This window comes from Rhinolophus ferrumequinum, chromosome 5 (genome assembly GCF_004115265.2).
Source record: "Rhinolophus ferrumequinum isolate MPI-CBG mRhiFer1 chromosome 5, mRhiFer1_v1.p, whole genome shotgun sequence".
NCBI classification, from domain to species: Eukaryota; Metazoa; Chordata; class Mammalia; order Chiroptera; family Rhinolophidae; genus Rhinolophus; species Rhinolophus ferrumequinum.
Window position 1 is genome coordinate 27396796 of NC_046288.1, and position 13357 is coordinate 27410152.

The following is a 13357-nucleotide window of genomic DNA, read 5'->3' on the forward strand; positions in this document are numbered from 1 at the left end:
TCCTTATTCTTATGGTGTGGCCTTTCTGGTGTATCAGCTAGATATCAGGGGCTTGATGAGGTACTGATGAGGTCTCTCCTTAGAAGACCTAAATCTCCAAAGTTCTCTACCACTGCTCTTTCCCTAGCTTTGTTTGTGCTCTAGTATCTCTCTTCTAGTATCAACTTAACGGTGGCTTAAATCTGGTAATACTTTCGTGGTTCTTCCCTGCACATGGTTACCTCTGGGCACTTTTTATTTTATTTTTATTTATTTATTTAGTGAAAGGAATAAAATTATATTAATAATTCAAAACTCATCATGGCTACGAAAATTCTGTTAATCTTAATTCTGAATTTATACCATCAATTTAAAAGGAACTTCACCCTTCAGAATCTGCATTATATTTTAAAAATAATGTTGTCATGATCCCTGAAGTCTGAAGAGAATTGGCTGTACATTTTCAGTTTACCCCTCTTTACTTAGGAAATCATCTGCATCCATAACTAAGCCAACTAAGCCAATCTATCTAGAGTCATTTAATACTACATTTTCTGATTAATTTTACCAACAATAATTAGTAGAACAATCTATCTTTCCTGAACTACAGAAATGACAACAGTAGCTCCAGCTTATTGAACACTTAACTGCCTTTTTCTAACCCTTTTGTAGCAAATCTTTGAAACTAATTCCTAAATTCTCCTTTATAAAGACACTAAAGATTAGAGGTTAATTTCTCTAAGTCTTTATGCTTGTGAGTGGTAGAGCCAGAATTTGTACTGGCTCATTGTGACTGCAAAGCCTGTGCTCTTTATCACTACACAATCGTTGACTTGAATAAACCAACAAGGCTAGAGTTCAATCCATTATAACCTTGAAAACTTTTCCTTTTTATTAACATAATGAAAGAAAATCATATTTTTAAGAAGTTGTGCTGTATTTTTACGTAACTTTTGATATCAAAGATTTAAATATAGGATATTTACATTAAAGCTTATTTTCAATTACTTCTTAGTACTGATAGGATAAATATGGAATAGGGAAAACGTCATCTTAATATCACCTCTATTTTCTTGGCTGGTTTCTCTTGCTCTGCCTTACTTTAAAATTATTAAAGAAAATGTCAAATATTAAAAAAAAAAGGTAGAGAGTATGTCTATTCACATATGCATAACCCAGTTTCAAATCATGGGCAAGACTTATTTCATCTATACCCCCCCACCCATATCCTACTGCCCTCTACCAGTATATATTGAAGTAAATCCCAGATTCCGTATCATTTCACCTGTAAATATTTTAGTATCATGAAATTATAAACATTCTTTTCTAAACATAACTTATTACAACCAAAAAATTAACAATTCTTTCAAAATCATCAGACTTTCATTCATTGTTCAAAGCTTGCTGGTGTGTGTATTCATGTATCCAAATTGGTAGCCGAATAAGGGCCAGAGTATTAGTTTTGTAGCGCTGCTATAACAAAGTACCAGAAACTGGTGGCTTAAAATAGAAGTTTATTGTCTCATAGTTCTAAAAGATAGAAGTCTGAAATCAAGGTGTTGACAGTGCCGTATTTCTTCTGAAACCTATAGGGAAGAATCCTTCTCCTTGCTTGTCTAGCTTCTGGCTTTTGCTGGACCACTCCAAACTCCTTGAAGAGAGAAACCAGATACTACGCTATATGTATTTTTTTAACCCCAGAGCCTATAATAAATTTGGGACTGAAAAGGAATTTAATAAATACTAGTTGACTGAACAAAAGAGTAGAATATTATACAACGCTTTTATTGATTCAGCTTCTTCTTACCTAACCATTGAATATCAACCTGAATTGAACCATGGGCAGATACGCCACTTAGTACTCTTTTTATATGAAAACCATCTTGCCCACCACCCTTGCCCTTTCTCCCCTTCATCTAAGCCAAGTCTTTTATTTCTCAACTAGGCTTTATTTTCTGTTTTCCTTGACTCTTCTCTATCCTGTATCCCCTCCCCAGTCGGAACGACATGCCCCTAAGGGCTCCAATAATATCCTGAGCTTACTCTATATGAGGCAGTGTGTATTATCAAGTGGGTGGGGGCTGGAGCCAAATTCCCTGGGTTTGAGCCATATTACTACTACTCCTGATCTTCTGCACTTAATTTCATTATCACTTCACTTTCCCTTTATGTAAAATAAAGCTAGTAATATAGCTTAATTGGTTTTCTGGAAGATGAAATCAGATTGTGTAGGTCAAGCGCTCAAAACAGTATCTGGCCCACAGTAAACAACACAATTTTTAGCTGTTATTCTTACACAGTAATTCCTGTTACTTTGTTTCTTCCCTATGTTACACTAAAAATTCCTTAAAGGCAGAAGTATTGCCTGTTCACCCTTGAATCCTAAGCATCTGATACATAGCTGGGTTTTGTATTTACTGAAGTTTCTTATTTGTGTTCTTCCACTGCTTAAATAAATCTTTCCACTGCCTTCAGTTTGGTCTCAATTTGTTACAATGACCATCAAGGACCAAGACACTAGACTTTCTCTGAACATGTCATTTGTTTTCATATAACAATGTTACCTTTTTTCCCCTTCAAATTATATTTCCTTTATAAAGCCAGTTATGAAGTAGTGAAACAAAATTATTTTCATTCCTTTGGACAATCAACTTAAAGTTTCCTTGCAGATTTTACCATAATATGTAGTTAAGTAATTTTTGGTCACTTCAGGAGTTTCAATTTCTCAATAGTCTGTTTAAATCAACTGTGTACCCTAGAGCCCCCATAAATGTTTAAATCAAATCTGTTATGTGAATTACAAAGCCATTTTAAAATAAAGATAATTCATTTTCCCAATTAAAAACAAAACTAGTAGGTTTTTGTGACAAGTGAGCTGGTTGCATCCTGAGCTGCATCTGGGAAGGCCCGGCACACCAACTTAGAAAGCACATTTAGTACCCAGAGCCGGTAAAGTTGTGGGGTGCTGCCAAGGGACCGGGCCAGACTTGTCCTAATTAAATCTTCGATTCCCAGAACTGAATCAGGAGTCCCGCGGAGCGACAGAAAACATCTTTGCCCTGAGGCTGGAAGGTCCGCCAGTAGGTGTTTCAGGTGAGGAAACCGAGCTACCTAAACGCAGTAAACGCAGCCGATTACCCGTAAATAACTCACACAGCCTAATCTCTGGAAAGCCTTATTCCAGGGACATCCGGGCTGCAGGGGGCGGGGCGACGTCCTGACGTTATGTCACGTTCTCTTGCTTGTTCCGCTTCCCCGCCCCTCTCCGCACTGTGACGTTCCCAGGGAGGAACGAAGCGTAAACAGCGCAGGGCATTTCGGGAGCGGGAGTGTTTCACGCAGGAAGCAGGCTCCATTTTAGCGCCGCTGGCCGTTGCCATCTGTTTCCCTACCCTCCCTGTCGCCCCCTCCCGTCCCCAAGTCTCAACGGGTAGGCTGGGCCTAGGCCTCCGGAGGCTGGAGTGCAAGGAGGGAAAGGAGAAAGGGAAGGAACGGGGAGAAAAAGGGTGAGTCGCGAAAGGTGAGTGGTGGAGGCCAAGGTGCGAAGCGCGCAGCCCGGCGTACGGACTGACGGACGTGCCTGTGCTAGTGCTGCCGCGGCTGGGGCCCCCGCGCGAGTCGCGTCGGAGCGGCGACGGCGGCGGCGGCGGCAGCAGCGGAAACAGGAGAGGAGCAATGGCGGCCGACAGCCGGGAGGAGAAAGGTTAGTGCGAGGAAAGGTGACGGGCGGAGGCGGGGCTCGGCAGTGGGTCGGTGGAACCGCGGTTCTGGGTTGCGGGATGGGGGTTGGGAGGTTAGCTTCCCGACATGGAGCCGGTCCCCCACACCGAGACGCTTGAACTCATTGGAAGAGACCAGGCCTGCTCTTTCGTTCGGTCTCCATTTCACTTAACACTTCATCTAGCCTATGGTTTTTCTTTGATCCTAATTCTCCTGTTCACTTTCCGTTTAGCTGTCCTGGGCGCGGCTGAGAGAAGGCCTGTTCTGAGTTGCAGGCCCTTAGGTTTATTTCCTGGCAGGATTATGCGTATGTAATGCGTATTTTCAGCACATCCTTTTCTGTTAGGCTACATTTCAAAATCCCTTAATGCCACGATCAAAGCTGGTAGTCTAGTAAGTGAGCATATTTAAGAAGTCGTATGGATGGATTATTGATCTCGAGAAATACCTACAAATAACTTCAAGCTGTTTTTGTTATATGGGCAAAGTGGAAAGAATTGCCCCTTTGGTTCCTCGAATACTTATTTTGGAAGACATGACGTTTGAAAATAGATAATTGTATGAGTTAGGCCTGGCAAAAAAAAAAAAAAAAATCCTGGCCACTATTTTGATGGAAACACATTGTGTGTAGCTCCCAGAGAGTATAATCGGGAACAAATGGGTGTAATTTGTAGAGAGCTGGAGGGATAAAATCATGGAGAAATATAGGAAGAACTGATGTATCAGAATGGAACCTCGTGTCTTTTAAAACACCGACCTCAGACCTAGAGATGTGAATGAATGTAGGTCCTGGGTCAGTACATGTCTGGAGAATGGTGTAGGCTAGATGCTTCCTTAAGTTCTTTTCCAGCCCTAAAATGAGCATGATAGTCGTGGAAAGCTTGTATTTGATAAAGAAAAAAATGTTGCACAGTTTACTGCCCTGTATTTCACAGACCTACCTTCCCGTGTGCCTAATTAATTTGGGGTAGGGATTTGTTAAATGGGCTCTAGAGTCTAGTTGCACTAGGCCTGTGCTTTTTTCTTAAGTTTTCTCCTTAAATGTCTTCATACTTCAAATTGCTCTAGGATAGGGGCAAGTTTGGCAAGGGGAGAGGGTGGGAATGTTTTTAAGATATTGCTCCTATCTTAAAGCAGCTCAATGATTAGGTTATAGTAGTTTAATTTTTTAAATGAATTCTAAAAAAATCTGCATCCCCATTTTTTTGGAGAAATCAGAATGTGAACATAGGATTGCATGGTGTTAGTGAATAAAGGAAACTGCTTTTAATGAGTAAAGTCAGTTATTAAACTAGATAATTTTAATCAATAATAATTAGTCAACGTTTGATTGTTTCAGAGTGTACTCTTGTGAGCTTTGTGTATAGGAGTGGATGGACAGTGGTTGTGGTGGGTGAAAAACCAAATACAATGAGTAAAAGTCAGCACTCTGAAGAATTCATTGTTAAGATGAACGTAGTTATAAATCAGTAATAGGCACAGTAATGTACATTGAGGAAGGAAAGTGGGTGATGTTTTGAATATTTTGTGTTGGAAACAGATTTATTGATGATAATGCAGTTCAAATACATAAATTTTATAACTATAATTGGGGAGTAGAAATGCCACTTATTAGCAATACTTAGTATAAATTGTCAAGTGTTTGAAAGGCCTCACATTTGTGTAGTTTTTAAAAACTTGATTTCTATAATTGAACTTACATATTTTAAAACTTCTGATATAAGTGCTTATCTTTATAGTTTAGATCAAAGATTATCTAGATTACTGGGGAAGCTAGCAAATACAGTCCTACTAGAATTGCTTATTTAATTTTGGAATGGGAAGATTTCTAGAATAACTCATTTTGCAAATAAGGAAACAGGCTTGGGGTGTTTCACTTACTTGTTTGTTGTCACACAGCTAGAATAATAGCCAGAATTAGAATCAATACTTGACTCTTCCTTCTCATACTTGAACAAGAAAAAGTGGGAAGCTAAGTACTTACTGTCATCAGTTACTTTAAGAAACATTAGAAAATTATATAGATAACCCCTGCAAGAATCTTACACATGTCACATACCTTAGGTCCCTTTTAAATGATTTCATAAATGGGGTAAGATTTTGATAAGAAATGAGTTTAATTTGTAGAGATTTCCTATTAATCACCAAACAGTCAAAAGACTTTTGGTTATAAAGTCATTCGATTATCGGGCTTTGCACATTAGCTGTGTAATAAACACATTAAGTTCTATAATGGTCTGTGGTACCCATACTTATAAACTGAAGCCTATATAACTGGACAAATTGCCAGCTGCCTCTGATTCCTGTGGTGATTATTGGTCCCAGAAGTAGATTTGAAGGACATTGGAATGTTGGTGGTGGTAACTAATGTTAAATGCCATTCCCCCCCCGCCTTCAAGCTGTTGTTTCTATCTAGTTGTGTAGGACACAGCTCCCTGGCCCATGCTCGTGGTATTATGAGCCTTGCATTACCACCCCCAAGGCAGTCGGTCTTCCGTCATTGGTCGGCTGCTCACAGCAGCTGGTGGCAGCTCTAGCTGGCTGCTCTCACTGGCTGCCAACCTCTCATACGGGCCACCAGCTGCCCATGGCAGCACACGGTAGCCCATGCCGACCTCCAGCTGCTCACAGCAGCCCACCTCCAGAGAGAACTGTTGTTCACAATCTTAGCTATAAAGGGTGCAGCTCAATGGCCCATGTGGGAATCGAACCGGCGACGCGCTCCAACCACGTGAGCCACCGGGCTGCTCCAAATACAATTTTTCTATATGAGGAAAAACACATCTTTTATATTACAAACACCTTGTATGAATTTTAGGCTTTTATAAAGTTCTCTCCAAAGCATATACGTTATACTCCTATACATTATGCTCCTATACATTATAAAAGGGTAATGTATTCAAAGTGTGGATAATTATCACTTTCATAAGTAACATGTTTTCTATATTACCAAACTGAAAGCTCCAAGAGGGCCAGTAGCATGTCTGTCTTGTTCACCAGGTTCCTAGTGTACGGTAATTGTGTCTTATGCCTTGCAGGGTTGTAAATCATTATTAGCCCAAGGAATTCATTAATAACTGACTAGTTACGTGACATTTGCTATCGATGTCCAAAGCCAGGAGTTTCGAAGTTTAAATTATATATGTATACACACATGCAGTCAAGTACATATAAATATATACGCACCGTTATATATATGCACACATGTATATACATCTTGTGGCCCTCACTATATAGTAAGTCCTTAGCATAAAATGGACTGTTGGCCTACTTTAGTTAGGTATCTCTAAAGTATAGAGTAGTATGTATTTGATATGCTAATGTATTTGTTTTACCCATAGAAGTAGGATAAAAAATTAAAAATGCTCTTCGTAGACTTCCATTGTATGCTTTCTGGAAGACAAGAAATTTGGATGGGATGGGAAATCCTAGTCTCTACACTTCATTTAGAGGAAGGACAGTTTTGAAGGACAAAAAAGTAACTGAAAAACTGATCTAATGTAAAGTGTAACAGAAGGGGAGGTTCCAGGAAATCTTGTTCAATTGTCAAACCCTACTCAAACTATTAAATGAATAAAGTAAAAAGTATAATGTACTCCGGTGACCTGTTTTGGAAAAGAAAATGTATAGTATATTTAACTGCCCGGTTTTCTTTCTTTAAATATGCTGGGTCTTAAGTCTGATGCTGGCCCCTGAAATAAATAATACTTTGTATCTCCTGACCCAGAAGCTTTCTGGGGGTCAAAAAAAAAAAAAAAAAAAAAAAAAGACCTGTGTCTCAGATAAAGGTTAATTTTCTACACTGATAACTCCCGAGGTTAAGATTTGTGGTCTTCCTGGGCCAGGAATTTCAAGAGTAAGGTTTAGTTCTGGTATAGTGGAAAGAGCACTACATTTGGATTCATAGTTGTGAGATTTTAGTCATCACTTTAATTCTGTGGCCTTCATTTTGAAATTCTTGTTACATACATAATCTTCTAAAGGTTAAAACTACTTTGCAAGCCAGTTAGATTTTTAAGTTCACATGTTTATCTAAAACAAAAATCCCCCAATCAAGCAACAAAATAAAATACAAGCCTTGTTTCTTCTAACATTTTAACCAGTTTTTGAACAGGCCTAAAAATAATGATTCTTTTTATTTCCTTATTTTGAGTCCTATACCCCTGAATCTGTACATTTATCTCAAAATTCAATTTGCTGATAGCTTGAGTTGATAAGTGAGATCGTGCTAGCTTGCACCAATGATCAAAATAAAGTTCATCTATACATCATATATTGTGAATGCAAAATTTTTGTTCACAGATGATTGCACTGCCTTCCACAGAGGACTCAAGCTAGCAGCAGCCTCTTTTGTTTTTAATTGAGGCAACATTTAAAAGTCATGCAATTCCAAATAAAAATCTGAATTTGGGGATGGTCTTCAAAATTTGGAAGATTAGACAACACAGAGCTTGCATCCTGTCAAGGCAATTAATCCACTGGAGTTGAGAAGGCTTGTCCCCTATAGCATTCTTACTGTTTCACAAAGTACGTATTGTATACTAAAACTAGAGTTTGGCATACCTATGCCTTGGTGTCTATTGAACTGAATCTTCAATTTATTTGAAGTTATTAACAGCAGTATTTTACTCAGGATTTGCAGGCTTATATGCATAGTAAGGTCAGGCAGATAAAGTACTTGCTTAATACAATAGGTGATGGTGAGTATTAGGTTAAAAAAGTAAAAGCTAGTATGGTTTGTGTTCAGGCAGTATTAGTAAATACACTGAGTTACCAGGCATAAACCCAGATTTTCTCATGCAAAACCTTGACATATATTACCTTCTCTGTATCTTAACAAACAGAAGACTATCAGGACAGCTCCAGCTGGTAGTTTTCAGGTGATAATCTGGGCCTCTAATGATTAAATAGTCCTTTCAAAAATTTTGGATCTGGATTTTTATATTAAATCGTTATTAGAGTTTTCAAAAAAAGAAAAACATTTAAGAACTAGATTCATCTTTCTGGCTGTTAGTGTATAACTCTTAGATGGATGTAAATTTTAGCCGTAAATGGAAACATACTGAAGCATTTTGTGTTTCATTTGAGCTAATTCATTGTGCTAATTCATTCACACGTGAAAAAAATTCATTTTATTGTGGCATGTTAAATTCAGTTTTCGAGGTTTTAAAATATTTTTTTAAGACTAGCTCTTTATATAGACTTAACCAAAGAAACTTAATGTGAAGTGCTTTATCATAGAAATGATAAAACATTAGAGTTATTTTTATCATATGTAAGTTGTATGTTCATAGAACTCTTCTTAACCTGGAATTTACTAACCCTTTTTCATTTAACTGTTACTATGCTTACGTTGGGTTGCTGCTGTCAAACTACTATGAAGTAATTGAATACATACATATTTCTATACAGAATAATAATGTTAAATTTCAGGACAGAATGATTTGAAACACTTATTAAGGTAATTTAAAGAGTCACCCTAGGGAACTTGCGGACATTGCTGTATCTCTCAAAGAGTTATTTCTTTCCAAAAAGGATATGTCAGTGATGATTGGTCTCTAACCTGCAGTAGCTTCTGAAAATATTAAAATAATCTTTTCTTCATGGCCAATTAATTCTAAATTGAAAAAAAAAATGAATTAAAATATGTGCTAAGTGTACTTTTTCTAGCCAATGAAAGAAGGGGTCAGAGGAAGCAGTTTAAGTTAGCTTTATAATCCAATGCTGTAAACTTTCATTTTTTTGAAACCAGACTTTGGGCTTTAAAGATAAACTTTACAGGGCGGCCGGATGACTCAGTTGGTTAGAGTGCAAACTCGCACCAACAAAGTTGCTGGTTCAATTCCCGCATGGGATGGTAGGCTGCGCCCCCTGCAACTAAAGATTGAAAACGACAACTGGATTTGGAGCTGATCTGCACCCTCCACAACTAGATTGAAGGACGACGACTTGGAGCTGATGGGCCCTGGAGAAACAAACTGTTCTCCAATATTCCCCAATAAAATGTATCGGAAAAAAAATACACCTTACAGTTAAAATCCTTAAATTTAAACAAAACTAAGTAGACAGTAGTTTTGGAAACATCTACCCAGTATTTGACACTTCTCCCAACAATAAATGGAGTCTCTGTCTCCTGTTTAAACCTGGGTGGACTGTTGTGATTACCTCTCAATAAAATGTAGTGTTGCTGAGCTTCTTCTGCCTGGTCCTTTCTCTGTTGGGATCTGTACCTCTTTAAAGGCCTAACCTACCATGTAAGAGGTCTGCCTACCCTGAAGCTGCCATGGTGGAGAGTGACTACAGAAAGAAATGCCCTAGAAGCCCTAGCTGTTCAGAGTCTTCCCAGCCTGGGTGCCTGCCAGACATGCGAATACACAAGCCTTCAGATGATGCTAACCCTCGCCACCATCTAACTGCAGCCGTATGAGAGACCCTGGTTGAACTCCAGAACCATAAGCAATAATGATTTTTGGGGTGACATGTTGTACAGCAGTAGATAATCAGAGCATGTATATATTTGTCTTAGTGAAAGAAGATTTCGTTTTGTGTTTTGGACCAAATTTTGTATGTCACGTACCCTAGTTATTAACAGGTTTGTGGCAGGCGAGGTTTATTAGAATCTGATAGTAATAGGAAAAGACTTACATGTTGAAAACTCACCAGGAGATTCACATAATTGCCTTCCTGTTCCCTTCCCCAAACACTGATGTTTTATTTTAAATGCCTCTTATCAGAGGTGAAGAAACGAGCTCAGACTGGTATTTTCCCAAGAATGCCTAGCTCTTAAATGATAATCTCGATTTTCATACTACTTCTGAATCCAGATCTCTTTCCTGTGTATCATATTTCAGTAAATAAATAATGGTATGTGATAGAGAAAAGTAACTTAAATTGTGGTCATTTATATCATGGGTTGGCAAACTTTTTGTACAAGGTATGATTGTAAATATTTTAGGCTTTATGTGGGCCATATAAGGTCTTTGTCATATATTCTTCTTTGCTTTTGTGTTTCTAAACACAACCTTAAAAATGCAGGAACGTTTCTTTTCTCGTGGGTCAAAAACAAGCTATGGGCCGAATTCATCCTGCAGGTCTTAGTTTGCCGATATTGTGATAAAACCATAGTTAGCTTATTGATATCACTGACTATAATACAGATGAAAATGTATAGACCATTAAGTGAGGATGTTAATGGTTGATTTTAAAGTAAATTTAAGATGCAGTAATATTAATAATACAGAGCTCTCTGGTGCACTAATATGAAATTAATCTACTAGTGATGCTACCTTTTAATCGTTTGCATTTTGTTTCTTTACACTTTGTTTAAAGGTGCTTTTAATGTTCCTCATCTAATTTAACCCTAGATTTAGAAAGCCTGAACTCTAGACTCACATCCATTTGTTTCTAAACAAGTGAATTTGGTGAACTTGAACTTTTGAGCTTCTGTTTCTTTTTCTGCGAAGTAATGGTAAAACATACCTTATGTGTTTCATATGACATATATATATATCTGTGTATGTATATGTATATATATATATATATACACACATGATGTATGTGAAAGTGATAGTATTGAAAAAGGAAGCATTGGTTAATATTTGTTTTAAAAATTCGTAGATGCTTTCTAAAGCTGCAACAAATCTCTAATTTGACTAATATAATTATTAAAGCTTTTTAAAACAATACTTCTTTAAAATAGGGAAACCGTGATTCAGGCATATCTGAAATTTAAATTGATTTAAATTAAACTGCACAGTTCTTTCGTTCTGTGTTAGATTTAGCACATATAAAGTGTATAATTTCATGTGAATTCAAGCTTTGGGTTGATATTTCTAATTAAGAATTAGTGGTTTCATGAAGAGATTTGTGTAGCACTGTATTTACTTGCCTATTTTGTTGTGATAGTTTTAAATTTTTTGTTTCTACAGATGTATTTCTGGCATGATTTGTTGGGACCCACTTTTTTACTGACTAGAGAGCTTTTACCCAAGAATCATTAAATATCTGCAAAACTTGAACTTTTTTCTATCAAGTTATGTGTTTTTTTATTTATAATATAGAGTCTAAAAATTGTTTGCCACCTTTCAGATCTTGAGAGAATTTCCTCCTTGGTGAAAAGGTGAATCCAGAAGATGAGAGAAGCCTTTTTGAATGGCATGCCTTGATTTTAAATAACATTTAAATGAATAAGTAACCAAAAATAAAAATATAGTATATGTTCATTTTAAAAAAGTGGTAAAATACAGATAAACATTGTTACCACCCAAAGAAATCAATTGCTGTGCCATTTCGGGCATATGTAATTTTCAGATGTTCTGAAATAGCGACTGTGTCTGGCTCCAAATACAGAGGAAGGTGTTACCTTTTCCATGTCCTTCCTAACTTTGCTTTCCTTCTTATAAGGCCTACCTTAACCGTTGCATTTCTCTTTAGTCACTTAATTTCTGTCACCATTTGGGGAAATATGAATCCCAACTAACCTGTTTATAGACAAGGGTTAATAACCCTTGCTATACTTTGAGTATGCTTTGCTTTTTGGTTGGAGCCATAAATTGTCCTATCTCTTCAGTTTCATGACTTTATACCTCTCGTTGCCACACCTTAGATTTAATTTAGAAAGATATTTTTGATGCCGAATACTTAGTGTTGAAAACATTCACCTTTAGTGCGTTATTTTTAAAAATAAGTTTAAAGAGGAAACATTTGCATGTATTTTTAAGATTAATTTTTGAGGGTGGGCGTGGGGTGACAAAACTGAGTTACAAGTTTTCATGATCATTGAATAGTATGTCAATTATAGTCAGTAGTTGCCTTGTCTGAACAAGTTACACTTTTATAGTCCATACCAGCAGCAATTTTGATTGTGTAGCACATCCATTTTTTCTTTTAACTTTATTTTGACATTATTTCAGGCAAAAAGGATCGCTGTAAGAATAGTACGAATAATTTTCATTTTCAACCGCATTCCACAAATGTTAACATTTTACCACATTTGTCTTATTCATATTCTCTCTCACACACACATTCTAAGTGTATATATGTGGATGGGATATATGCATGCAGACACTTTTTTCCTGAACCATTTGTCAGTTGGAGGCACGATCCTGCTTTGTCCCTAAATACTTAAGAATGTATTTCCTAAAAATTAGGACTTTTACTTAATTATAGTGCATACTTTCAAAAGTGGGAAGTTAATATTGATACTTATTACCGTGTTTCCCCCAAAATAAGACCTACCCGGAAAACAAGCCCCTAGCATGATTTTTCAGAATGACAATTCCCTGAACATAAGCCCTAATGCTTCTTTTAGAGCAAAACTTAATATAAGACAGTCTTATTTTCGAGGAAACACGGTATAATCTACAGACCTTATTTAGATTTCACTAGTTTTCCCAGTTATGTTTCAGATCAAGTGCTATGTTCATTTAATCATGTCACTTTAGTCTCCTTTAAATTGGAGTACTTTCTTAGTGTTTGTATTTCATGACGGTGACAGTTTTGGACCCTTAATTTGGGTTTGTTTGATGTTTCCTCAGGTGTAGGTTCAGATTTTGCATTTTTCATAGTAATATCACAGAATAGGTCTATACTCAGCACATCATACCAGGAGGTCCATGATGTTGATTTGACCCACTATTGATGATAATAACTTTTATTA

At 37.1% G+C, this 13357-nt stretch overlaps 1 protein-coding gene across 4 annotated transcripts in view; it reads left to right on the forward strand.

The window, feature by feature from the left end:
- Positions 1-3299: 3299 nt before the first annotated feature.
- YTHDC1 (YTH N6-methyladenosine RNA binding protein C1) overlaps positions 3300-13357 on the forward strand; it is a 32727-nt gene continuing 22669 nt past the window's right edge. For 2 of the 4 annotated variants that reach the window (XM_033106189.1, XM_033106191.1), the window contains exon 1: positions 3550-3682. In XM_033106189.1, coding sequence (XP_032962080.1) covers positions 3655-3682 — 28 coding nt within the window. In that variant the 5' untranslated portion in view covers positions 3550-3654. Of the gene's footprint in view, positions 3683-13357 lie in introns of all 4 variants that reach the window. The other 2 variants (XM_033106192.1, XM_033106190.1) reach the window with 2 other exon arrangements.